At 52.8% G+C, this 27,291-nt stretch overlaps 1 protein-coding gene across 1 annotated transcript; it reads left to right on the top strand.

The window, feature by feature from the left end:
* The first annotated feature begins 6,068 nt into the window (after positions 1 to 6,068).
* LOC123063258 (proline-rich receptor-like protein kinase PERK2) lies at positions 6,069 to 11,431 on the top strand. The gene is made up of 7 exons (XM_044487001.1): positions 6,069 to 8,209; positions 9,003 to 9,599; positions 9,689 to 9,759; positions 9,853 to 9,929; positions 10,022 to 10,172; positions 10,483 to 10,644; positions 10,861 to 11,431. The coding sequence occupies exons 1-7, from the start codon at positions 6,271 to 6,273 to the stop codon at positions 11,224 to 11,226; spliced, it is 3,363 nt and encodes a 1,120-aa protein (XP_044342936.1). The 5' UTR covers positions 6,069 to 6,270; the 3' UTR covers positions 11,227 to 11,431.
* Positions 11,432 to 27,291: the final 15,860 nt, after the last annotated feature.

Genomic DNA, 27,291 nt, shown 5'->3' on the forward strand with positions numbered 1-27,291 from the left:
TCACGTGATCCATATCAACTAAACCATGTCCGATCATCACGTGAGATGGAGTAGTTTTCAATGGTGAAGTTCACTATGTTGATCGTATATACTATATGATTCACATTCGACCTTTCGGTCTCAGTGTTTCGAGGCCATATCTGCATATGCTAGGCTCGTCAAGTTTAACCCGAGTATTCTGCATGTGCAAAACTGGCTTGCACCCGGTGTATGTGAACGTGGTGTCTCGGCACGACCAACTGTAGAAACAGTGCATACTTAGGGAGAACACTTGTACCTTAAAATTTAGTGAGGAATCATCTTATCATGCTACCGCCGTACTAAGCAAAATAAGATGCATAAATAATAAACATCACATGCAATCAAAATATGTGACATGACATGGCCATCATCATCTTGTGCCTTTGATCTCCATCTCCAAAGCACTGTCATGATCTCCATCGTCACCGGCTTGACACCTTGATCTCCATGGTAGCGTCGTTGTCGTCTTGCCAACTATTGCTTCTACGACTATCGCTACCGCTTAGTGATAAGGTAAAGCAATTACATGGCGATTGCATTTCATACAATAAAGCGACAACCATAAGGCTCCTGCTAGTTGCCGATAACTTTTGCAAAACATGATCATCTCATACAACAATTTATATCTCATCACTTCTTGACCATATCACATCACAGCATGCCCTGCAGAAACAAGTTAGACGTCCTCTACTTTGTTGTTGCCAGTTTTACGTGGCTGCTACGGGCTTCTAGCAAGAACCGTTCTTACCTACCCATCAAAACCACAACGATTTTTCGTCAAGTGTGTTGTTTTAAACTTCAACAAGGATCGACCATAGTCAAACTCGATTCAACTAAAGTTGGAGAAACAGACACCCACCAGCCACCTGTGTGCAAAGCACGTCGGTAGAACCAGTCTCATGAACGCGGTCATGTAATGTTGGTCCAGGCCGCTTCATCCAACAATACTGTCGTATCAAAGTAAGACGCTGGTGGTAAGCAGTATGACTATTATCGTCCACAACTCTTTGTGTTCTTCTCGTGCATATCATCTACGCATAGACCTGTCTCGGATGCCACTGTTGGGGAACGTAGCATGCAATATCAAAAAAAATCCTACGATCACGCAAGATCTATCTAGGAGATGCATAGCAACGAGAGGGGGAGAGTGTGTCCACCTACCCTCGAAGACCGAAAGCAGAAGCGTTAGGTTAATGCGGTTGATGTAGTCGAACGTCTTCATGATCCAACCGATCCAAGTACCGAACGTACGGCACCTCCGTGTTTAGCACACGTTCAGCTCGATGACATCCCTCGAGCTCTTGATCCAGTAGAGGGTCGAGGGAGAGTTTCGTCAACACGACGATGTGGTGACGGTGATGGTGATGTGATCCGCGCAGGGCTTCGCCTAAGCACTATGACGCTACGATCGGAGGAGTAAACTGTGGAGGGGGGCACCGCATACGGCTAAGAGAAATCTTGGTGTGCCCCCCGCCCCCATGGGGGAGGAGGTGGCCGGCCAGGGGTGGCGCGCCATGAGTAGGGAGTCCTACTAGGACTCCGTTCCTAGTACGATTCGCCCCCCCCCCCCTTTTCCTTCCAACGGAGAGGGGGAAAGGGGAAAGGAGGGAGAAGGAGAACGAAAGGGGGGTCGCGCCCCTCCCCTTGTCCAATTCGGATTGGGCAAGGGGGTCGCGCCCCTCCCCTTGTCCAATTCAGATTGGGCAAGGGGGGGGGCGCCACCTCCCGTGGCCTGCCTCCTCTCCTCCACTATGGCCCATTGGGCCCATTAACTTTCCCGGGGGGTTCTGGTAACCTCCCGGTACTCCAAAAAATCTCCGAACCTCTTTGGAACCATTCCGGTGTCCGTATACTACCTTCCAATATATGAATCTATACCTCTCGACCATTTCGAGACTCCTCGCCATCTCCGTGATCTCATCCGGGACTCCGAACAAACTTAGGTAACCAAAACACATAACTCATAATACGAATCGTCATCGAACGTTAAGTGTGCGGACCCTACGGGTTCGAGAACTATGTAGACATGAACGCGACACATCTCTGGTCAATAACCAATAGCGGGACCTGGATGCTCATATTGGTTCCTACATATTCTACGAAGATCTTTATCAGTCAAACCGTATAATATAACAACATACGTCATTACCTTTGTCATCGGTATGTTACTTGCCCGAGATTCGATCGTCGGTATCATCATACCTAGTTCAATCTCGTTACCGGCAAGTCTCTTTACTCGTTTCGTAATGCATCATCCCGCAACTAACTCATTAGATACATTGCTTGCAAGGCTTATAGTGATGTGCATTACCGAGAGCGCCCAGATATACCTCTCCGATACTCGGAGTACAAATCCTAATCTCGGTCTATGCCAACTCAACAAACACCTTCGGAGACACATGTAGAGCATCTTTATAATCACCCAGTTACGTTGTGACGGTTGATAGCACACAAGGTGTTCCTCCGGTATTCAGGAGTTGCATAAACTCATAGTCAGAGGAATATGTATAAGTCACGAAGAAAGCAATAGCAATAAAACTAAACAGTTATAATGTTAAGCTAATGGATGGGTCTTGTCCATCACATCATTCTCTAATGATGTGATCCCGTTCATCAAATGATAACACATGTCTATGGTCAGGAAACTTAACCATCTTTGATTAATGAGCTAGTCAAGTAGAGGCATACTAGGGACACTCTGTTTGTCTATGTATTCACACATGTACTAAGTTTTCGTTAATACAATTGTAGCATGAATAATAAACATTTATCATGATATAAGGAAATATAAATAACAACTTTATTATTGCATCTATGGCGTATCTCCTTCAAGACATACATGAAACAAGCACTAACCACAGGTAAGTGTCGGTAATTTTTAGACTAGCATTGCAGATAAACATTACCGAGTAGTCTAACATAAAAATTGTACGTACAATCTTGGCTTTTATCTGAAGTTGCATGGGCACAAGATATATGTGTACAAAAATTATGGGTATGATATAAGCTTTTCTCAAGGCATCCAGTTCATATTTCGCTGGTAGTACTGACGGGTCCCAATTTACGCAATGAAGCATACGACAAAAAAGTAAACAAGATGAAAGCTAAATGTCATATACATGTCTAGACAATCTAAATTGTCCGTATGTGACCAGCGTGCACAAGCACTGCTGTCTTACCAATGCTTCCTTTTTTGATTATTTCAGCTACTAAGAACTTTTGCCCAGTTCTCAGTACAAGCAAACATATATGGTCAAAACACTAGTACAAGCAAACATATATGGTCAAAACACTCTGATAACTGACAAGAAATATGTTTATCAATGTCTGTTCATTGACCTATCCATGAAAAACAATATGCCAGCCTTTCCCCAGCCCCGATTCTTTTGATGTGACAACACCTCCCATGCCAGGAAATGACAAAGGTAACTATTCGCATGCTGCACGGATCTCTAAGAGAGACGAACGGTAGATACCGGGGGTAGCTATCCCAGTGGCATCAAATCCACACTCATCTCCAATTTCACACTCTATGCGGAGGTATTCCAGCAAGATTTTCTCAAATTCATCGCTTATTCCTTTTCAAATTCTTTTATCAGCATCTTCCACTCATTGGTCCACACAACTTTCTGATTTTATACATCATTTTTTTTACTCCACAGCAACGCACATCTAGTGTAGATCAACATGGCAAAAAACCCTCGTTAAAATGTACTATATAACATGCTAAAAGGCATCGACGGACAAATTTGTGGTATCACTAAACATGGGAATTGCATATCTTGTTCGGACTTAGAACCTCGGTTTCTGCATCAATCGATGCATACAACTATCTTTATTAATTATTCTATGAAGGTTTGTCAAGAACATACATCAAGCCATCCGAAGCCACCACTTACACCTACAAACTTGCTAATATGGAGTGTTCTAACTCACCGTATCTAAAACCGATGTTGTAGCCCATCCATCCATATTTTCTCAATAAAGGGTGAATTTTATTGGTTCAAAATGAAGCATCAAGAAAATACATAACACAATGAGCATACACCCGGCCTTTGCATAGTTAGGATGCACACAGCCAACACCAACTCACACGCACGCAAAAAACACGCCCACAACTAGCAAAGTCATATAAGACCAAAGCTATGCGTAGGCGAGGAAAAAAACTCAAAGCTATCTGATGTGCAATCGACAAACTACAACAACAACCATATCCGCACCAACTATCTCATAACATCACATGGATAACGAGGTTCTTCAACAGCAACGCCTTTAGGGAAGGGAGAGACACTCAAGTGTCGCCGTCACCGGATCCAACCATAAAGTAAGAATCTAGGTTTTCACCCTAAAGAAGCAGTCCGAGCATATTCGAGCAACGCCTTCAACAAGGTAACAATGTAAAAAAACATTGCCATTGCCAGGCATAACCACTCTCGGTTGATCTAGGATTTTACCCCGAAGCTCAAGACCAGGTGCTCGAGTAGCAGCACCATCGAAATCACCCATGTGTTGTCGCCACCACTTTTCCACAAATCTCAGCGGCTACATGCGATGTGATCACCGCCACTGTACAACCATTCATCTGCGTCAAGTCATCGTCCATAATTTGTATCTCACCGCCGAAATCAACCACCGGTTCAAGAGATGAACCTCCCAAAAATCTTTTGTTGATCACTACCATCGTGGAGCCATAGGAAGTACCTGCATTTTGCAATCACCACCATCCGACCGATCGGATCTAGATCGCCACCACCAAGCCATGGACTATAGCGCCGCTGGCGGCCACCGCATGTGCGCAAGGCCGGCCCATTGCCGGCATCACCGTGGGAGCCAAGTGCAGCACACCACCAGCAAAGGCCTAGCGCGAGCACATGGACGGGCAGGTAGTGTTGGGGCAGATCGACGAGGTGGCGGAGCTCCGGTCGCCTCTCCCGGAGCGGCATTGCAAGGGCAGCCTTGCAGCAGCGGATCAGCGCTAGTGGTGCCCTAAGCACCAGGCCCGTGAGAACGAGATGAAGAACCACCAAGATTGACTCATCTGATCCATATAACGTATCGGAACAAACAACCAGTGCATCGGACCTAAAGCGTATACGACATGCACATGTTTTGGAAACTGTCATCATCATCGAACCGCTGTCTCATATTTAAAAAAGAGATTCGCATCATTCTTGCCAGTTCGGGCTTTGTTTGCCTGACTAACCGATGGTGATGTCAAAATGCCAGCATCCTCGAGAATATTATGACTATGTCTAACCGTTAGTCCGTGCCATCTGTATCTTCTTCTTCTGTTGCGGGGATGGCGTACTCCGTATGTACCCAACTGAAAGTCTGATACGCCCGACAGCTGCTGCAAGGAGCAACTTCAGACTTTGCAGAGCTTGTGAATTTACACGGTACGGTGTTGGCCTGTCGTTGTAGCTTCAAAAATGATGTGTTGGCGCCGCATTCCCGGGAGAACATTGGCCGTTGGTCGTTACCCAATATAGCTGGCCAAACGGGCCGGGCCAAACAGGCCAGCCCGCGAGCACGCCGGCACGGCACGCCTTGGGCCGTGCCTGGGCCTGGAGCCTGGGCACGCGGGCCGGCACGGCACGGCCCGTTTATTTTTTTATATAATTTTCAGATTTTTTATATATTTATACCTAAAATATAGCCCTATAGGTCTAAAAAAACAGTCCAATAGGCTGGCCCGTTTACTAATCAGGTCGTGCCTGGGCCAAGGAGCAGCGCCCATGGGCTGGCACGGCACGGCCCGGCTATTAAACGTGCCATGACAGGCCATGCCGGGCCAGGCATGATTAGCACAGGCCGGGCCGTGCCGTGCCGGGCCGGCCCGTTTGGCCAGGTATGTTACCCAACTGCAGAATCATATCATTTCTTCTCTGCAAGTTAAACAGAACAAACCGGTATTTTTTTTTTTTTGTAACTAACAGGATCATGGCCTCGGATGGCTGTCGACAACAGACGGATAGATACGTACGTACGTAGATGATCTATATCGATCTACTAGAGGCGGCAGAACAAAACCAGAAACGAAAACGCACCCTGCCGCGAGCGAGTTCGGCGGGCGAGATTTCGGGCCGCGGATAAATACGGTTCGCTCCGCGGCTTTCCATCCCGATCGATCCTTCCACCCCTCCCTCCCGCGCCGGTGCCTCTCCGCGATCGCCTCTTCCCGCCGCCATCAGGTGCGCCGCGGGCAGGTGTTCCTGGCAACAGCGTCCGCGGAGCTGAACGGCGCAGTCCATGTCCGCGCCGCTGCCGGGGGATTCTCCGTCGCCTCCGTCTGATACTCCTCCCGACGCGTCCCCGCCTCCCCCTGAACCAACGCCGCCCGACCCGCCTCCGCCTGACACTGCTCCTCCCCCGCCGCCACCCTCCACTCCGCCGCCTGCACCGTTGCCAAGTTCTCCCCCACCGTTGCCACCGCCGCAGCCCAGTGCCCCTCCACCTTCGCCGCCTGTCGGGCCGGTGATCCCTGCCGCTCCGCCTGCGTCACCCCCTCCGCCCCCGGACACGCCAGCTTCGCCTCCTCCGCAGCCGCCGGTGATGCCGCCTGCTGATTCGCCGCCAGAGACACCTGTGACGCCAGTTGATCCACCGCCGTCTTCTCCTCCACCTGTGACGCCGGTTGATCCGCCTCCATCTTCTCCTCCGCCGGTGACACCGGTTGACCCGCCGCCATCTTCTCCTCCGCCACAGCCGCCAGCTGACCCACCGCCACTGACACCAGCAGCCCCGCCACCATCAACTCCTACGCCAGAGCCGCCTGCTGACCCGCCGCCGGTTACACCAGCAGCCCCGCCACCATCAACTCCTCCACCAGAGCCGCCAGCTGACCCGCCGCCGGTGACCCCAACTGCTCCGCCACCATCTTCAACTCCACCAGAGCCGCCGGTGACGCCAGCTGCACCGCCGCCGTCTTCTCCTCCACCGGTGACTCCAGCAGCTCCGCCACCATCTTCTCCTCTCCCGCCACCCGTCACGCCAGCTGCTCCGCCGGCATCATCTCCTCCCCCGCAACCACCGGTGACGCCAGCAGCTCCACCGGCATCGTCCCCTCCCCCGCAGCCACCCGTCACGCCGGCTGCTCCGCCGGCATCGTCCACTCCCCCGCAGCCACCGGTGACGCCTTCTGCCCCGCCAGAATCTTCTCCTCCTCAACAACCTGCGGCGTCTCCTCCACCGGTGGTGCCCCCAGCGACACCTGCCCCACCAACACCATCTGCGCCTGTGCCACCGACGCCATCTACGCCTTCTCCGGTTGCGCCTGCACCATCAACGCCTTCACCGTCCCCTCCGGTGACGCCAGCTCCGTCCCCACCTTCTCCGACGAACCCAGCACCATCCCCGCCTTCACCAGCAATGCCAACGCCAACAACGCCATCGACGCCTTCTCCAGTAAACCCGGCACCACCATCGCCATCTCCAGTAAACCCGGTACCACCGCCACCGTCTCCAACGGGGCCCACACCATCAGCGCCACCGCCGTCTTCCCCGGTGAACCCGCCACCACCAACGTTGTCTCCGCCGTCTCCAGCTCTGCCTATTCCAGTGAACCCTGCACCACCGACGCCGTCTCCAGCACAGCCAACGCCACCAACATCGCCTCCGACATCACCAGTGAACCCAGCGCCACCAGCGTCGTCCCCTCCTGCTCCGGTGAACCCTGCACCACCAACAGTGTCACCGCCATCTACCGTGGCGCCGGCACCACCAATGCCATCGCCGTCCGGTCCAGTTAACCCGGCACCACCAAAGTCTCCAACCAATCCGACACCGCCAACACCATCTCCGGTGAACCCGGCACCACCAACTACGACCCCACCTTCACCTGGCACGCCAACGACACCACCATCGCCTCTTCCGCCGCCTGCAACAACGCCGTCTCAGCCAATGCCACCACCAGCTCCAGCTTCGAGCAAACTGCCAACCCCAATCCCTGCCACTCATCCTCCTCCTAGTCTAACACCGTCTTCGCTACAGCATCCACCGCCGGGTTTACCCCCATCACCGGCGCCACTGTCTTCGCCACCGCATCCATCACACGCATCCAAAACAGTGATCGGCATCTCCGTGGCTGCCTCGGCAGTGTTCGTGATCGCCCTCGTGGCCGGGCTGTTCTACTTCCGGACACGACGCCGCCAACGCCGCCGCGGCCGCCGTCCTCGGTCCAGCTCGTCAGGTAGGTACATTACATACGCTTTACGCACCCTCGCCGTTGCCGGTGCAACAGCAACAGCGAGCTAGCATCAAGAGGTTAGAGCGTCTGTCACGTTGATCGTTTGACACGTATACGTAGATTTGAAAGTCTCGGCGTCGGGTCTGGTCGCACGGCACCACGGCGCACTTCCCTGGTCGTGCACCGGTGACGTCAAAAGGTGTTGGCGATCGACGGCGACACATTGGCCGGAGTGCGCCGGACGGCGTGTCGTGCGATGATACGAGAATGCGAGTGGAAATGTGCACGCGTTGAGTGCCCTTTCCTTCCATGTATGCGCGCAGGGTCTCATCTCTTGAAGTCTCTTTTCAAGTGGGCGACCAAATTTGGCAACTGCCGAGTAAAAGTTAGTAGTACTGCTTGAAATTGTGAATGTACACGAAGGATTACAATTGTCTCTAATCTAGAGATCTATCGGTTTTCTTAGGGGGTGTTTGGTTTAGAGACTTTTTAATCCCGAAGACTGGAAAAAGTCCCCAAAAAATTCCTAGAAAACAAACGGGAGGGATTTTTTCTACAGGGACTAGAAAAAGACTCTACTAGAGAGTCTTTTTTAATTAGTCTCTGGGACTAAAAAAAAGTCATAGGACTTCTCAACCAAACACCACCTAGTTACGTGTTTACCTCTTCTGCATATGGAAAGTTATAGTCAAAGCCATCACTTGCTAGTTCGGTTTATCACCGTTGACTTCAGTGGCACTGATTTTATTTCGTCACTTCTAATTCTAACTCATGAACTTGTTTGCCATTGCACTAGGCGATCCCTACGACAAGCGACTGCCGGTGACGTCGTCGCAGGCAGCACGCTCATCCTTCTCGGCGGTGCTATCAACCATACCGCCAATGTACGCGCCACCACCAGCGCCACACGCAGCGGTCCACCCGTGGCAGAGCGGCGGCGGCGCCACGGCCTCCGACCAGCCTCCCCCGCACGCGGCGGTCACCGGCGGCACGGTGTCGTACGCGGACCTGGCGGCGGCGACGGACGGGTTCTCGGACGCCAAGCTGCTGGGGCAGGGCGGGTTCGGGCATGTGTACCGCGGCACGCTGGGCGCGGGCGCTGCGGCGCGGGAGGTGGCCATCAAGCGGCTCCGGGCCGGCAGCGGGCAGGGCGAGCGCGAGTTCCGCGCCGAGGTGGAGAGCATCGGCCGCGTGCACCACCGCAACCTCGTCTCGCTGCTGGGGTACTGCATCCATTGCGACCAGCGGCTGCTCGTCTACGAGCACGTCCCCAACCACACTCTCGAGTCCCACCTGCACCACGCCGGCGACGGGCCGACGCTGCTGGACTGGGAGCGCCGGTGGCGCATCGCGCTCGGGGCGGCCAAGGGCTTGGCCTACCTGCACGAGGACTGTAAGTCGGCTAGCTGCCTCTGCTTGCTGTCCTTCAGACTGATGATGCACTATTGCACTGCCTGTTCTTGACTCAATGCATCTTGTCAGGTCATCCTAAGATCATCCATCGCGACATCAAGGCGGCCAACATCCTTCTAGATGACAACTTTGAGCCCAAGGTAAAAATGCACGACGAGATCACGTTGTTTGGTTGCAAGATATATTATGAATGTTCATCTCAGAGCATGATGGAGCTTTTCTGTCTCGTGCAGGTTGCCGACTTTGGGCTGGCCAAGATCCAGCACGGAGACGACAGCCATGTTTCTACGCGGGTGATGGGGACTTTCGGGTAAGAAGTCCACCATTCCAATTTCATTCCCGTTACGTTTAACTGCTCTGACCTGAATAAAACGCACGCAATGGCATTGACTGGTTTGGCAGGTACATGGCGCCGGAGTACACCAACACCGGGAAAATAACCGACCGGTCCGACGTCTTCTCCTTCGGCGTCGTGCTTCTGGAGATCATCACCGGCAAGAGACCGGTCCTGTCCGACGAGGCCGACCAGGACGACGAGACTCTGGTCTCTTGGGTGAGTCGTTTTTACCCTGAATCCTGGCCTCTTAAGTCACGAACTGTACTTTCTTTGTCTTGCTTTTCCTGAAGTTCAGTTGAGCTGTGGAGCAACACTGTGCAGAGCAACAGTATGTTTAGTGAAAACTTTTGACATTTGGCCTCTCCTCCATGACTACACTGACAGTCCGTGTCAATATACTATCAGAAAGTAAAGCACTCCTGCAGTGGGAAAATCACAAATCAGTCCACGAGTTCCTGCTTCGTGACGTGTTGATTTGAAGCATCTCGATGATTACCTTTCCGCTGATTATCTTGTATGTGTGCAGGCACGGCCTCTGCTGACAAAAGCTCTGGATGGGGAGCTCTCCGTGGAGCTCATCGACCCAAGGCTGGAGGCTAACTACGACGCCCACGAGATGCAGCGGCTCATGGCCTGCGCCGCCGCCGCCGTGCGCCACACGGCACGCTCCCGCCCACGAGTGAGCCAGGTGAAACACCCTTCACAACATTCCTACATAGTACGTATTCCCTCCGTTCGGAAATACTTGTCATCAAAATGGACAAAAATGTACTATATATCTAGAATTAAAATACGTTTAAATACATTTTTTTGTCCATTTTGATGATAAATATTTTCGGACGAAAAGAGTACTTGAGTCTGAGCAGAAACTAACTGACCATGCACGTGGCAACGACAAACGCAGATCGTCCGGTACCTAGAGGGCGAGCTGCCGCTGGAGGAGCTCAACGGCGGCGTGGAGCCGGGGCAGAGCGAGGCGCACGACGCCACCACCACGGAGCAGCTGCGGCGGATGAGGAGGATGGCGTTCCTGCAGCAGGGCGCCGACAGCGGCAACACAGGCGCCACCGGCTTCGTCAGCGAGGCCACGAGCGAGTACGGACTGTGCGCCTCCAGCTCCAGCAGCGACGGCGACGCCGCGCAGAGCACGAGCCGCGCGCCCGGCTGGCAGCACCCCGGCGACAACAACGTGGGCAGGGCGGGGCGGCACTCCGGCGAGCTCGGAGCCATGAGCCGGCGCACGCGCCCGGGCCGCGCCGGCCTGGAGTGACGTCACCGTCACTTTGTTGCAACCAAGTTTTTTGGAACTAAGAGTTAGGCTAGTAAAATACTGCTACGTACTGCCTTTGGATTTTAGTTTTTTTTTTCGCGATCCCCTCATTGGAGGGGAGTGAGATATACTTGTAAAATACGAAGTGTTAGAACTTCTTCAGTGTTTGTCATTTCTTGGGAATTTTGCTCAAGTGCAAATCTGAGAAAAAACAAAACAACTGCGATGTTAGAACATCATCTTTCAGGCTCAAAAACTCCTCTTCAGTAAATGATGTAGATGCAAAAGTTTACAGCCCTATCTTCTGAAGAAGTAAAATACAACACCTCACAATGCAAAGATGCATCTTCACCTATATGAGATGTAAAAACGTGAGCCGCGCGCCAACTGCCGTTTCCCTTTCCTTTCCCAACCCCATATTCTTCCTCGCGCCGCACTGCCGCCGCCTGCCCGCCGCACTGTCGTCGTCGCCTCGCGCCAGATCCGCCCCCTCTAGCAGCCCCGTCGCCGGTTCCGCCACGAATCGGCCGTTTTCCCGCAGCGCGATCGTCATGTCCGCCACTCGATTCATCCCCGCCGCCGCCCCGCATCGATCGCTGCCCCGCATCGCCTCCCCCACCGCCTGGACGTGCAAGTGAAGCCATCCGGCTACTTCGGCGTCGAGTTCTCCGGCACCGGCCACCGCTTCTGGCTCGGCACCTACCCCGCTTCGATAAGGCTGCACGTGCCTACGACGTGGTGGCGTGCCGGAAGGCCGAAGACGGACCTCAACTTCCCGGAGATCGAGACTTGGGCAGATTCGGAGTTCCTCGTGCCGGAGGGCATTCAGATGGAGGAGATGCCGAAGAAGACGACGAAGAAGAGGTCGGCCATGTCGTGGGCCTCGACGATAGCGACGAGGCGGCGATGGCGAGGTTCACGCGGGAGCATCCGGAGTATGTTCAGGCTGAGCGGGAGTACTTCTAGAAGCACGATGCCGAGCAGAAGAAGAAAGGGATGAAGAAGGAGGACGAGGTTGGCCCCTCGACGGTGATCCCCGTCGAGTCCGACTCGAAGGACTAGGGTGACTCGAAAGAGGAGGATGAGGGGTGCGATGACCCGAACATGGATGAGTTCTGGGCGCAGTTTCACAACTCCGATGATGAGGAGTAGTTTCATCTTCAGTGTAGTTCAAGTATTAGTTTGAACTACTACTAGTAGTAACTTGATGAATGTAGTAGTTTGAATTAGTTGATGTTGTCATTTAATGTATGTTTTTAATTAGAACTATGTTTAATTGTTATGTTTGAAATGAAGTAGTAGTTGAATTTGCTATGTTTGAATTATGGTTTTTTTATGATAGTGCCCCTGGTTCCTTAATTGTGCTCAGTTGTCCCATGCTCTAAATTTTTTCTCACTTTTCCCCACCCACTTGTCTGAAACTCTCACTAACTAGCCATGATCATGAATGAGAATATATACTCATTGGGTTGTTTATAGGCTAATATCATAAATGACCAAGATTACCCTTGTGGTGGTAGGTAGCTGGGGCATGGTTTGATAATCTTTGGTCCACTAGTCCATGGGACTAAAGATGAGAGGAAGTTGCATCATTCATGGTGGACTACCCTATCCTTCTCCATCTTGGGCTTCTACATTTGGTCCTTCATCTTTGACTTCTCTTTTTATCTCGTCTCTTCTCTGTCTTTGACAACACTGGTAAATTGGACTTTTGTTGACTTGACTTTAAGAACTTGTCATATTAGAATTGTCCATTAGCACAACAACATGTTCGCTCAATAACTCAATAAAATAGACCTTAGTGCCAATTCAATTTCGCCATCACAATCCTAAGTTTAAATTGCTCGTATGTGTTTAAAAATTTGTTATAAAAGATGTGGTTTGCAAAGAAAAATTTGAAAGCCACATGATCAGTCCGTTGTCCCGACACCGAAAAATGTTAAGCAATGTTGCCACCGACCAGGTGTTGATTAGCTAAGTTTATCGTCGAGATAATGCAGAGTTAGGATGTTAAAATGAGGAGGGCAACCGGGCCACGAATTTGGATCGAGACACGACGCTCGATCCCGAGACCTCGTTGCCCAATCCCGCGCCTGCGCCGCCGGCGCCCATCCCCGGCGCGACCCCAGCTACGCCGCACCAACGCCGCTCACCAACACTCGTCGCCGGCTCTGCCCCGACCTCGTCGCCCTCACCGTCGGCTCCGCCTCCCCGTCTTCGACCTCATCCCCATCGGACGTCCCCGCTTCTTGACGCCCCCTGCTCACCAACGTTGGTGAGGACCCCGATCGTCCTCCCCTTCCCCCGTCCACGCTTGTCCACACCCGTGCATGCCCCGCGCCCTGCTCCGTGTCCGAGCCCGCCTCGCCTTCGCCGCGAGCTCGCTTAGTCGCCTCCGTCGCGTCCGGCCCCGCCCGCTACCTCGTGCGTCTCCGTTGCCACCGTGCTATGGTTGTCGCAGCCGTGTCGTACGCCCCGCGCCGGCCAAACCCCTGTTCGCCCGAGCTCCCCACGCCATGCGACGCGCCGGCTCCGCCCCGCTGCTGTCGTGCCACTTCCGCCTCCCACTCCCTTGGCTGAACCCCCGGCGGCCATCCGACCTGCGACCCTCCCCCTCGTCGTGCTGCCGCGGCTCCGCCGCCCCAACCGCGTTGTTGCTTCGCTCCGCCGTCCCCGCAGCCACCTCCGACGTCGCGCCAGCGCCTGCTCGGCCCTCGCGCCAGTTGGGCGCCTGCAGCACCGCTCCCACTCGACCCCATGCTCGCCCGCGCCCGCTGTCGTCCGTCTCGCCGTGCTCCAGCTCGCCCGCGGCCACCTCGGCCAGGCACCGCGCCACCCCCTGGTCGGCGCCCCGCCGCAACCCGCTGGCCTGCGCCCGCTCCGTCGCCCCGCTCTGCCATCCAGCCCCCCGTTAACCGCTGCTCAGGCGCCCGCTAGCGCCCAGAGCCCGTTAGGCCCAATGGCCCCCCTGCTAGTTGGGCCCCATGCCCCCAGAACGAAGATGTTAAAAAAGATTTAAGAATATATATAATAAATAAGTAAATAATATAAATAATTAATTAATTAATTTAATTAATTAATTCTGTTTAAATTAACTAATTAAGATTAATTAACCTAATAACTAGTTAACCTAATTAACTACTATTAATTAGTCAAACAGACGCTGACAGGTGGGACCCACCTGTCAGGTTGACCAGGTCAACTGCTGACGTCATGCTGATGTCATGATGACATCAGCAAACACTATTCTGGATAATTTTGAATTAAATTAATTAAATAAATGATAAAATTGATTTAAATCTTTTATAATCAATATAAAATAAACCGTAGCTCGGATGGAAAAACTTTGTACATGAAAGTTGCTCAGAACGACGAGACGAATCCGGATACGCGGCCCGTTCGTACGCCACGCATACCTAGCATAGCCAACACGCAACTTTTCCCTCCGATTCATCTGTCCGAAAACGTGAAACACCGGGGATATTTTCCCGGATGTTTCCCCCCTTCAGCGTTATCACCTTATACCGCGTTAGGGCACCCCTAGCACCGCTACTTGTCATGTCATGCATCGCTATGCATCTGTTTGCTTATTATTTATTGTTTCTTCCCCCTCTTCTCTCGCTAGACACCGAGACTGACGCCGCTGCTGGTGCCCCGATCGACTACGCTGTTGACGACACCTCTTTCTTGCCAGAGCAACCAGGCAAGCCCCCCCCCCCTTGATCACCAGATATCGCCTACTCTCTTTCTACTGCTTGCATTAGAGTAGTGTAGCATGTTACTGCTTTCCGTTAATCCTATTCTGATGCATAACCTGTCATTGTTGCTACAACTGTTGATACCTTACCTGCAATCCTAAATGCTTAGTGAGGGAGTCCTAGATTAGGGGGTCTCCGGACAGACGAACTATATCCTTTGGCTGGACTGTTGGACTATGAAGATACAAGATTGAAGATTTCGTCCCGTGTCCGGATGGGACTCTACTTGGCGTGGAAGGCAAGCTAGGCAATACGGATATGTATATCTTCTCCTTTGTAACCGACCTTGTGTAACCCTAGCCCCCTCCGGTGTCTATATAAACCAGAGGGTTTTAGTCCGTAGGACAACATACAATCATACCATAGGCTAGCTTCTAGGGTTTAGCCTCTCCGATCTCGTGGTAGATCAACTATTGTACTACTCATATTATCAAGAATAATCAAGCAGGACGTAGGGTTTTACCTCCATCAAGAGGGCCCGAACCTGGATAAAACATCGTGTCCCCTGCCTGCTGTTACCATCCGCCTTAGACGCACAGTTCAGGACCCCCTACCCGAGATCCGCTGGTTTTGACACCGACATTGGTGCTTTCATTGAAAGTTCCTCTGTCTCGTCGCCGTTAGGATTGATGGCTCCTACGATCATCGATAGCGATGCAGTCCAGGGTGAGACTTTTCTCCCCGGACAGATCTTTGTATTCGATGGCTTCGCACTGCGGGCCAACTCGCTTGGCCATCTAGAGCAGATCAAGAGTTACGCCCCTGGCCATCAGGTCAGGTTTGGAAGCTTAAACTACACGGCAGATATCCGCAGAGACTTGATCTTCGACGGATTCGAGCCCCTGCCTAGTGCGCCACACGGTCACGATGAGCATGATTTAGCTCTGCCATCGGACAGTGTCCAGGAGATCGCGCCGGCAACCGCTCCGACCCTCAATTCGGAGTCAGCTGCGCCATAGATGGGCGGGTGGATAGACCCCACCACGAAGGCCGTATCCTCAACGGAGATTGAGCCGAATATCGACCTTACCCTTCACGAGAGCCGTGATGCCACTTTGCCGGATCCTTCCCGGCCATGGACTGTGAACCGCCTGCGCCCATGCCTATCGAATCTGATTGGGCGCTGAGGGAGTCTTGGATTAGGGGGTGTCCGGATAGCTGGACTATACCTTCGGCCAGACTCCTGGACTATGAAGATACAAGATTGAAGACTTCGTCCCGTGTCCGGAAGGGACTTTCCTTGGCGTGGAAGGCAAGCTCGGCGATACGGATATGTAGATCTCCTACCATTGTAACCGACTCTGTGTAACCCTATCCCTCTCCGGTGTCTATATAAATCGGAGGGTTTTAGTCTGTAGGACGAACAACAATCATACCATAGGCTAGCTTCTAGGGTTTAGCCTCCTTGATCTCGTGGTAGATCTACTCTTGTACTACCTAGATCATCAATATTAATCAAGCAGGAGTAGGGTTTTACCTCCATCGAGAGGGCCCGAACCTGGGTAAAAACATCGTGTCCCTTGTCTCCTGTTACCACCCGCCTAGACACACAGTTCGGGACCCCCTACCCGAGATCCGCCGGTTTTGACACCGACATTGGTGCTTTCATTGAGAGTTCCTCTGTGTCGTCACTTTTAGGCCCGATGGCTTCTCCGATCATCAACAGCGATGCGATCCAGGGTGAGACCTTTCTCCCCAGACAGATCTTCGTATTCGGCGGCTTTGCACCGCGGGCCAATTCACTTGGCCATCTGGAGCAGATCGAAAGCTACGCCCCTGGCCATCAGGTCAGATTTGGAAGTTTGAGCTACACGGCCGACCTCCGCAGAGACTTGATCTTCGACGGATTTGAGCCGCAGCCGAGCGCGCTGCACTGTCACGATGGGCATGATCTAGCTCTGCCGCCGAACAGTGCCCTGGAGGTCACACCCGCATCAGCTCCGACCCTTAATTCGGAGCCAACTGCGCCAATCGAGGATGGGTGGTTGGACACCGCCTCGGGGGCTGCAATCTCTACGGCGATCGAGCCGAACACCAGCCCTATTCTCTGCGAAGCCCGTGACTCTAAGGAGCTGGACTCCTCTCCAGACTCCGAGCCCTCCGCGCCCCTACCGATCGAACCCGATTGGGCGTCGATCATGGAGTTCACCGCCGCGAACATCTTTCAACACTCGCCCTTCGGCGATATTCTGAATTCACTAAAGTCTCTCTCTTTATCAGGAGAGCCCTGTCCGGACTATGGTCAGCAAGGTTGGGATGCGGATGATGAAGAAATTCAAAGCCCACCCACCACCCACTTTGTAGCCACTGTCGATGATTTAACCGACATGTTCGACTTCGACTCCGAAGACATCGACGGTATGGACGCCGATGTAGGAGACGATCAAGAACCAGCGCCTATAGGGCACTGGAAAGCCACCTCGTCGTATGATATATACATGGTGGACACCCCAAAAGAAGGCAATGGCGATGGCACAACAGAGGATGACCCCTCCAAGAAGCAGCCTAAGCGCCAGCGTCAGCGGCGCCGCTCTAAATCCCACCAAAGCAAAAATGGTGATTCCGGCACGGGAGATAATAACATCCCGGACAGTGCCGAAGACAACCACCTCTAGCAAGATTCAGCACAGGAGGGTGGAGAAGCCAGCCCTCATGAGAGAGCGGCAGACAGAGAGGTCGAGGACGATAATTATATGCCTCCCTCCGAAGACGAGGCAAGCCTCGACGACGACGAATTTGTCGTGCCGGAGGATCCCATCGAACAAGAGCGTTTCAAACGCGGGCTTATGGCCACGGCGAGGAGCCTCAAGAAAAAACAACAACAACTTAGAGCTGATCAAGATTTGCTAGCCGACAGATGGACTAAAGTCCTTGCGGCTGAAGAGTATGAACTCGAACGCCCCTCCAAGAGCTACCCAAAGTGCAGGCTGCTACCCCGATTAGAGGAGGAAGCACCTAAACCTACATCACCAGTGCATGATGCGGCCGACCGGCCACCCCGTGGCCGTGACAAAGAGGCCTCTCGGCCCTCCACTCCATCCGCACCCCGACGCCGCTCAAAAAATACCAAGGCACGGGAAAACGCGCTAGACCTACGAGATATATTGGAGGACAAGGCAAGGCAAACAAGATCGATCTACGGATCGCGTGGGCGCCCCACAGCACGAGACGGTAATCGTCACTCCGGATACAGTAAATCCGGTCGGGCCGAACACAGTAGACAAAGCTCGTTTGAGCTGCGTCATGATATAGCCCCATACAGAGGCGCCGCACACCCACTATGCTTCACAGATGAAGTAATGGATCATCAAATCCCCGAGGGTTTCAAACCCGTGAACATAGAATCATACGATGGCACAACAGATCCTGCGGTATGGATCGAGGACTATCTCCTTCGTATCCACATGGCCCACGGTGATGACCTACACGCCATCAAATACCTCCCACTCAAGCTTAAAGGACCAGCTCGGCATTGGCTTAACAGCTTGCCAGCAGAATCAATTGGCTGTTGGGAGGACCTGGAAGCCGCATTCCTCGACAATTTCCAGGGCACTTATGTGCGACCACCAGACACCGATGTCCTAAGCCACATAATTCAGCAGCCAGAGGAATCGGCCAGACAATTCTGGACACGATTCCTAACCAAGAAAAATCAAATCGTCGGCCGTCCGGATGCAGAGGCCCTAGCAGCCTTCAAGCATAACATCCGCGATGAGTGGCTTGCACGGCACCTAGGACAGGAAAAGCCGAAATCTATGGCAGCCCTCACGACACTTATGACTCGCTTTTGCGCGGGAGAAGACATCTGGCTAGCTCGCAGCAATAACATGACCAAGAGCCCTGGTAATTCGGATACCAAGGACAGCAGTGGCAGGTCGCGTCGCAACAAGCAAAAGCGCCGCATTAACAGCGACAATGCTCAGGATACGGTAGTTAATGCCGGATTCAGAGGCTCTAAACCCGGTCAGTGGAAAAAGCCATTCAAAAGAAATACTCTGGGCCCGTCTAGTTTGGACCGAATACTCGACCACTCTAGGGATTGTTGGGTGTTCAAGCAGGTAGGCAAGTTAAATGCCGAAAGCAGAGACAAGGGGCTAGATAGCGATGACGAGGAGGAGCCCCGGCCGCCGAACAACAATGGACAGAAAGGTTTTCCCCCACAAGTGCGGACGGTGAACATGATATACGCAACGCACGTCCCCAAGAGGGAGCAGAAGCGTGCGCTAAGGGACGTATACGCGATGGAGCCAGTCGCCCCAAAGTTCAACCCATGGTCTTCCTGCTCGATCACTTTTGATCGAAGGGACCACCCCACTAGCATCTGTCATGGCGGATTCGCCGCATTGGTTCTAGACCCAATTATTGACGGATTTCACCTCACTAGAGTCCTTATGGACAGCGGCAGCAGCCTGAACCTGCTTTACCAGGATACAGTGCGAAAAATGGGCATCGATCCCTCGAGGATTAAACCCACTAAAACAACCTTTAAAGGCGTCATACCAGGTGTAGAGGCCAACTGTACAGGCTCAGTTACACTTGAAGCGGTCTTCGGATCTCCGGATAATTTCCGAAGTGAGGAGTTAATCTTGGACATAGTCCCGTTCCGCAGTGGCTATCACGCACTGCTCGGGCGAACCGCATTTGCCAAGTTCAATGTGGTGCCGCACTACGCATACCTCAAGCTCAAGATGCCAGGCCCTCGAGGAGTCATCACGGTCAATGGAAACACCGAACGCTCTCTCCAAACGGAGGAGCATACGGCGGCTATCGTAGCGGAAGTACAAAGCAGCCTCTCAAGGCAATTCTCTAGTCCGGTCATTAAACGTCTGGACACCGTCAAGCGCGCCCGGAGTAACCTACAACAAGACCGCCTGGCACGTTCCGAGCAAGCGTAGCAATGCGGCCCCAACCCTAGCCCTCGCGGACTTGCGAAACCAGTGTTGCGCGTACATAACTACGCTCTGGAAATACCATGGGCAAAGGGGGAGGGGCACAATCACGGCACGCCCGAAATACGGCTTAAACCGCACTAGGGGCTGCTGACTTCTTCATTTTCTCTTACTTTTAGGACTCCACTCTTCGGAAGGCCTGTTTGGCAATACAATTGCCGCACAAACGATGCAACAACCAGGGGAGCAGAAAGCTACGCCGCACTATGGAACTCTAAGGTGATCTCTATAACGAGCAGTATACCTATTTCATATACCATTCCGCAGCCCGCCCCTAGAAAGGACATGTTAAATAGTCCCATCTTTTGCTCATTGCACTATTTGTATCGTTCTGCTTTGATCGCAGCTTTTTTAAATAAACAATGCATAGCTTCCGTCTATTATTGCATTACTCTTTTTTACGAATATATGTTCGTTAATGACATGTTGCACCCGTACACTTTGGTACGGCCAATACGCCAGGGGCTTAAGTACCCCACAATATGGTGTGAGAAGTCCGAACACTTTCACAAGTGCGGCACCCCGAACTTATAGCATTATATGCATCGGCTCCGAATCATGTCTTGGGTCAATAGTTGGGTTTGCCCGGCTCCTATGTTTTGGTACCTTATGTTCCGTTATATCGGCTAAGGTAGCACTAGGAGAACTACTGCGATTGTGCCCCAGTTGAGCTGGACTAAGCACCTCAATAGAGAAAGCTAAAACTGACCGTCATGATGAGGCAAGAGTTGGTCGCTGTTCGAGAGGTTTTTGAGTCCCTAAAGACTTATGCCGCTTAGAGCGAGGAGTCGGCTTTGTCCGGCCTAGGCATGGATAGTGCCCCGAACTCGGTCTTTCGAACACTAGGGGCTTCGCCGAAATTTAAAATTATAGAATTCTATGGCTAAGTGAGAGTGTTCAAGCATTATAGTATGATTGCCTTGTTCGTTGTGTTGAGAGCTTCCCTCGAAGGACCCAAGAATGGGAAAAAGAGCGCTCATGTTTATCCCGAACACCCCAGCACTCATGGCATGGGGGCAGAAGCCGACGGCTCGCCATCTCTCAAATTTGATAAACGGCCGCACAGAAGGTAATATTTTAAATTCAAAAGCGTTGCTTAGCGCATATGAACAAGTTTTCAGCGTACAGGATCACAAATGCGAGTTTACTCAAAAATTACATCTTTGGAGCATTCATCCGCTATAAGGCGGGTACCGTTCAGGACGCCCTCATAATACGCTTCCGGGACGCGATGCTCCTTGCCCGGCGGCGGCCCATCCTTCACCAGCTTCTCCGCATCCATCTTGCCCCAGTGCACTTTAGCACGGGCAAGCGCCCAACGGGCACCTTCGATGCAGACGGAGCGCTTGATTACTTCAAGCCATGGACATGCATACACCAGCCGCCTCACCAGCCCGATGTAGCTACCAGGCAGAGCCTCTCCAGGCCAAAGCCGAACTATGAGGCCCTTTATGGCCTGTTCGGCCACCTTGTGGAGCTCGACCATTTGCTTCAGCTGGTCGCTCAAAGGCACCAGGTGTCCGGCCTCAGCATACTGAGACCAGAACACCTTCTCCGTCGAGCTCCCCTCTTCGGCTCGGTAGTAGGCGGCGGCATCAGACGCACTGCGGGGCAAATCTGCGAACGCTCCTGGAGAGCTCCGGACTCGGGTAAGTAACAAGTAATTCACTTTCACGTGCTTGCTTTGCATGATGACTGCCTTACCCGCCGCTATCTTCTTCATCACTTCAATTTCTTGGAGGGCTTTCTGGGCTTCAGCCTTGGCAGACTTCACGCTTTTGAGGGCTGCCGCAAGCTCGGACGCTTGCGTCTTTGAGTCAAGCTCCAAACTCTCGTGTTTTTTCATGAGAGCCTGGAGCTCTTTCTCCACCTCCTCCACCCGCGCCTCCTGCTTCCCTCTCTCTGTGCGCTCCACGGCCACTCTGTTTTCGGCCTCGGACAACACTTTCTTAAGAGTTGCCACCTCGGTCGTGGCCCCTATAATAGCACGTTGATCTTATCATTTTTTGCAACCACATCTTCTCTATATACTTGCGCAAGGTATTACTTACCTTCCTTCTCCTCGAGTTGCCTCTTGGCATGGCCGAGCTCGTTCTTGGACCGCGCGAGGTTTTGCTTCAGCGTATCCACCTCTGCAGTCAGTGCGGCGGAGGCCAGCAGCGAAGCCTGCATACGCATATTGACTTGATTATGTTAGACTCATGTGAATGTTATTAGATCCTCTATTCGGCTTTTCTTTCTGAACGCCGAACAGAGCATCAGGGGCTACTATCTATGCAGTAATATTTTTACATATTCTTTACTTACCTCAAAGCCTGTTAGAAGGCTGGCACAGGCTTCAGTCAGTCCACTCTTGGCAGACTGAACCGTCTGGATCACCGCACTCATAATAGTGCGGTGCTCCTCGTCGATGGAGGCGTCGTTAAGCACCTCCAGCAAATTGTCTGGTGCCTCCGGTTGGACGGAGGTCATCGGCTCGGTAGGCTTGCTCCTCTTGGAAGGAGGCTGCCTACCGGAGTCCGGAACCGTTGAAGGTTCCGGCGCGGTGTCCGGATCAAGGCCGGACTCGGAGCCCTTGGGGGTTTTATCCCCTTTGCGCCTGGAGTCTGGGAGGTCGCCTTGCGGCGCCTCCAGGACCACCTCCTCCTGGCTTGGAACCTGTTGGGACAGCACCTCGGCGTCGTCCGTAGGGTGGGGGGAGGTAGCCGTCGAAAGCGAATTCACATCCGACGAATCCAGGGAACCGCTCGACGACACGTCGAGCCGGTCTTTGGGTGGACTGCATAAACATGTTCGACATAAGGAAAAGCTGTGCAATGGAGGAATACTATGAATCACTCTGGTATCCGGATACTTACGATTTCGCCAGGGGCTTGGCCCTGAGCAGCCACTCCTCTTCGCCATCGTCGGCGTTGGTGGAGTAGTCCGGAGGAAGGGTTTTCCCCTTCTTGGACCCTTCAGCCTCCCCAGTTGGAGCGGCCTTCCTCTTCTTCCCTCCCCCCGCGGGAGGGAGAGAGGTCTCTTCTTCCTCCTCCTCGTCCTCATGAGAGGAGTGCGCCTCAGAGTCGTCGGATGATGAATCCAACACCTCCAGGCGCCAGGCACTCTTTTGAGTCCCCGTGGCCGCCTTCTTGGCCTTCTTCTCCGGCACCACATAGGGTGCCGGAACCAGTAGCTTTGCCAAGCGAGCGTCCGCTGGGCCTTCGGGCAAAGGAGCCGGACAGTTGATCTGTTCGGACGTCTCCTACCAATCCTGTCAAAGGTAAGGGAGCTTAGATCCCGCATGGAGTCAAACTATGAAAAACTAATACCCTGTAAAAGGTAAAAACAGCTTACCGCACTAGTGTGACACTGCGTGCTGAATCCGCGATCCTCGGTAGCGGATGTCGGGGCCTCGGTGCCCTTGAAAAGCACCTTCCAGGCATCTTCGTACGTCATGTCGAAGAGCTTGCTCAGAGTTTGGTGCTGCGCCGGGTCGAACTCCCACAGGTTGAAAGCCCGTTGTTGACACGGGAGGATCCGGCGGATGAGCATAACCTGGACTACGTTGACAAGTTTGAGCTTCTTGTCCACCAGGGTTTGGACGCATTTTTGGAGTCCGATCAGCTCTCCTTTTTTACCCCACGACAGGCCCGTCTCTTTCCAGGAGGTGAGCCGCGTAGGGGGTCCAGATCAGAACTCGGGGGCTGTGACCCATTCAGAGTCGCGCGGCTCAGTGATGTAAAACCACCCCGATTGCCACCCCTTTAGGGACTCCACAAAGGAGCCCTCGAGCCATAGGACGTTGGGCATCTTGCCCACCATGGCGCCTCCGCATTCCGCCTGGTTGCCGCGCACCACCTTTGGCTTGACATTGAAAGTCTTGAGCCATAGGTCGAAATCGTTATGGATGCAGAGGAAAGCCTCGCACACGATGATAAACGCCGAGATGTTGAGGACAAAGTTTGGGGCCAGATCATGGAAATCCAGGCCATAGTAGAACATGAGCCCCCGGACAAATGGGTGGAGAGGGAAACCCAGTCCGCGGAGGAAATGGGAGAGGAACACCACCCTCTCATGGGGCCTAGGGGTGGGGATGAGCTGCCCCTCTTTGGGAAGTCGGTGCGCAATGTCGTTAGACAAGTATCCGGCCTTCCTCAGTTTTTTGATGTGTCCCTCCATGACGGAGGAGACCATCCACTTGCCTCCCGCTCCGTACATGGCTGGAGAAGGTTGAGGAGGGGTGTGCGGACTTGGGCGCTGGAGCTCGAGTGCGCGGAAATGGATAGGCAAAGGAGGAAGAAGGCGTGGATGAAAAGGTGGATCCTTATCCCCTTATATGGGCGGATGCGACTATGCGTCCCCACCAGCCTGGTAAAACTCGCTTATCTCCCAAGCGCCGTAATCCATGGCGCGGTTGGGTTACCCACGCTCGTATTGATGAGAATCCCGGAATAAGGGGACATGATCTCTGCTTTGACAAGACGTGCCAAGGAAACCGCCTCGCTAAACGCGCTGAGGTGGGACATTATAACGATTCGAATAAAGACTTGGCCATGGTGTGATGTCACGCTACGGAATACGTCAGCAGATTAGATTTCTGTAAATATTATTCTCTCTATGGCAATATGTGGAGACTTATTTTGCAGAGCCGGACACTACCTTTGTGTTCAAAATCTTCTATGAAGTACTTGGAGGAGGAACCCGCCTTGCAATGCCGAAGACAATCTGCGCGCTGGACTCGTCGTCATTGAAGCCTGGTTCAGGGGCTACTGAGGGAGTCCAGGATTAGGGGGTGTCCGGATAGCCGGACTATACCTTCGACCGGACTCCTGGACTATGAAGATACAAGATTGAAGACTTCATCCCGTGTCCGGAAGGGACTTCCCTTGGCGTGCAAGGCAAGCTTGGCGATACAGATATGTAGATCTCCTACCATTGTAACCGACTCTGTGTAACCCTAGCCCTCTCCGGTGTCTATATAAACCGGAGGGTTTTAGTCCGTAGGACGAACAACAATCATACCATAGGCTAGCTTCTAGGGTTTAGCCTCCTTGATCTCGTGGTAGATCTACTCTTGTACTACCCATGTCATCAATATTCATCAAGCAGGAGTAGGGTTTTACCTCCATCGAGAGGCCCGAACCTGGGTAAAAACATCGTGTCCCTTGTCTCCTGTTACCATCCACCTAGACGCACAGTTCGGGACCCCCTACCCGAGATCTGCCGGTTTTAACACCGACAGGCGCCGATCATGGAGTTTACCTCCGCGGATATCTTTCAGCACTCGCCCTTCGGCGACATACTAAACTCATTAAGGTCTCTCTCCTTGTTAGGAGAGTCCTGGCTGAACTATGTCTGGCAGGATTGGGGTGCGGATGACGAAGAAATTCGCCGCCCACCCACCACCCACTTAGTAGCCACTGTCAACGATTTGACCGACATGCTCGACCTTGACTCTGAAGACATCGACGGTATGGACGACGATGCAGGAGACGAACAGGAACCACTGCCCACAGGGCACTGGACGCCCACCTCATCATATGATGTATACATGGTGGACACACCCAAAGAAAACGACGACGAGGAACGGAAGGACGCAACGAAGGGTTGTTCCCTCGAGAAGCAGTCAAAGCGGCGGCGTAAGCGCCGCTCCAAATCCCGCCTCGGCAGAAACAGCGGTCACATAGACCCAGTGATAGAGCAGGGTGAACCATCGCCCGACCAGGGCAACACGGAGAATCAAACCAAACAACCCAACTCCGTCGAAGATAACAGTCCGGACGATATCACACCGGACAGGCGCCCGGAGCAACAGAATGCCCATCAAAGGCTTGTTGCCACTGCAAGGAGTCTGAAAAAGCAGAAGCAAACGCTCAGGGCTGCACAAGACACACTCAGATTCAGATGGAGTGAAGTACTCAACACTGCAGCAGAGTACGGCGGTAATCGCCACACCAAGAGCTACCCGAAGCGAAAGTTGCTACCTGAATTCGACGAGGAGGCCTTAGATCCCCCGCAATTAGAAAATAAAATGGCCATCCGGTCGGATAGATGACCTCGCGGCCAATATAGAGCGGCAGACGACGCCGCACATAAGCCAGTACGCGATCCACGCGAGGGCTCGCATCAAAAGGACGACGCAACCAGATCCATATACGGGCCACACAAGCGTGCTCTAGTATGCAATACAACAGAACAAACATCCGAACACCATGGTACACCCAAATACAGGGGTGCTGCACGCCCCCTATGTTTCACCGATGAGGTGCTGGACCATGAATTTTCAGAGGGATTCAAACCCGTAAACATAGAAGCGTACGACGGAACAACAGACCCTGGGGTCTGGATTGAGGACTATATCCTCCATATCCACATGGCTCGAGGAGACGATCTCCACGCCATCAAGTACTTACCCCTCAAGCTCAAAGGGCTAGCTCGGCACCGGCTTAAAATCCTCCCCGAAAACTCCATTGGAAGCTGGGAAGAGCTCGAAGACGCCTTTCGGGCAAATTTTCAAGGGACCTATGTCCGACCACCGGATGCAGACGATTTAAGTCATATAACTCAACAGCCCGGAGAGTCAGTCCAAAAGCTTTGGAACAGGTTCCTCACTAAGAAGAACCAAATAGTAGAGTGTCCGGATGCCGAAGCCTTAGCAGCTTTCAAGCACAGCGTCCGAGATGAATGGCTCGCCAGACACCTCGGCCAAGAAAAGCCGAGAACAATGGCAGCATTAACAAGCCTCATGACCCGCTTTTGCGCGGGCGAGGACAGCTGGCTAGCCCAATGCAGCACCAGCGACCGAAGTACATCCAAAGTCAGGGACGGAAATGGGAAATCACGACGTAGCAAAAACAAGCGTCAGAATAAAGAAGACAGCCCGAAGAGCACAACGGTAAACGTCGGATTCAGAAGCTCTCGGTCAGGTCAGCAAAAGCCGCCCTCCAAAGGCAATAGAGACGAATTGTCCAGCCTAAACAAGATTCTAGACCAAATATGTCAGATCCATAGTACCCCCGACAAACCTGCAAATCATACCCATAGAGAATGTTGGGTCTTCAAGCAGTCCGGCAAGCTCAACGCCGAACATAAGGGGTAGGATACACCAAGCGAAGACGAGGACGAGCCTCGCAAGCAAAGCACTGAGGAACAGAAGAAATTCCCACCTTAAGTCAAAATAGTCAATGTGTTATACGTGATAAAGGGGAGAAACAAAGCGGCATTCCCAGAGACACATGCCCCAGGGCCTATCACCGCGGAGTTCTGCCACTGGTCGTCCCAACCGATCACTTTTGACCACCGGGATTACTCAACAAGTGTCCGGCGGGCAGGATGGGCTGCCTTGGTATTAGACCCAATAATTGACGGATACCACT

The sequence above is a fragment of the Triticum aestivum genome, chromosome 1A (assembly GCF_018294505.1).
Source record: "Triticum aestivum cultivar Chinese Spring chromosome 1A, IWGSC CS RefSeq v2.1, whole genome shotgun sequence".
Lineage (NCBI taxonomy): Eukaryota > Viridiplantae > Streptophyta > Magnoliopsida > Poales > Poaceae > Triticum > Triticum aestivum.

What these genes read in the sequence shown, in the direction of transcription:
- LOC123063258 (XM_044487001.1), top strand. Translation starts at nt 6,271, where the DNA reads ATGTCCGCGCCGCTGCCGGGGGATTCTCCGTCGCCTCCGTCTGATACT. An exon ending in CGGGTGATGGGGACTTTCGG is followed by an intron (nt 9,930 to 10,021) that starts GTAAGAAGTCCA and finishes CTGGTTTGGCAG; the next exon opens with GTACATGGCGCCGGAGTACA. An exon ending in CCCGCCCACGAGTGAGCCAG is followed by an intron (nt 10,645 to 10,860) that starts GTGAAACACCCT and finishes CGACAAACGCAG; the next exon opens with ATCGTCCGGTACCTAGAGGG.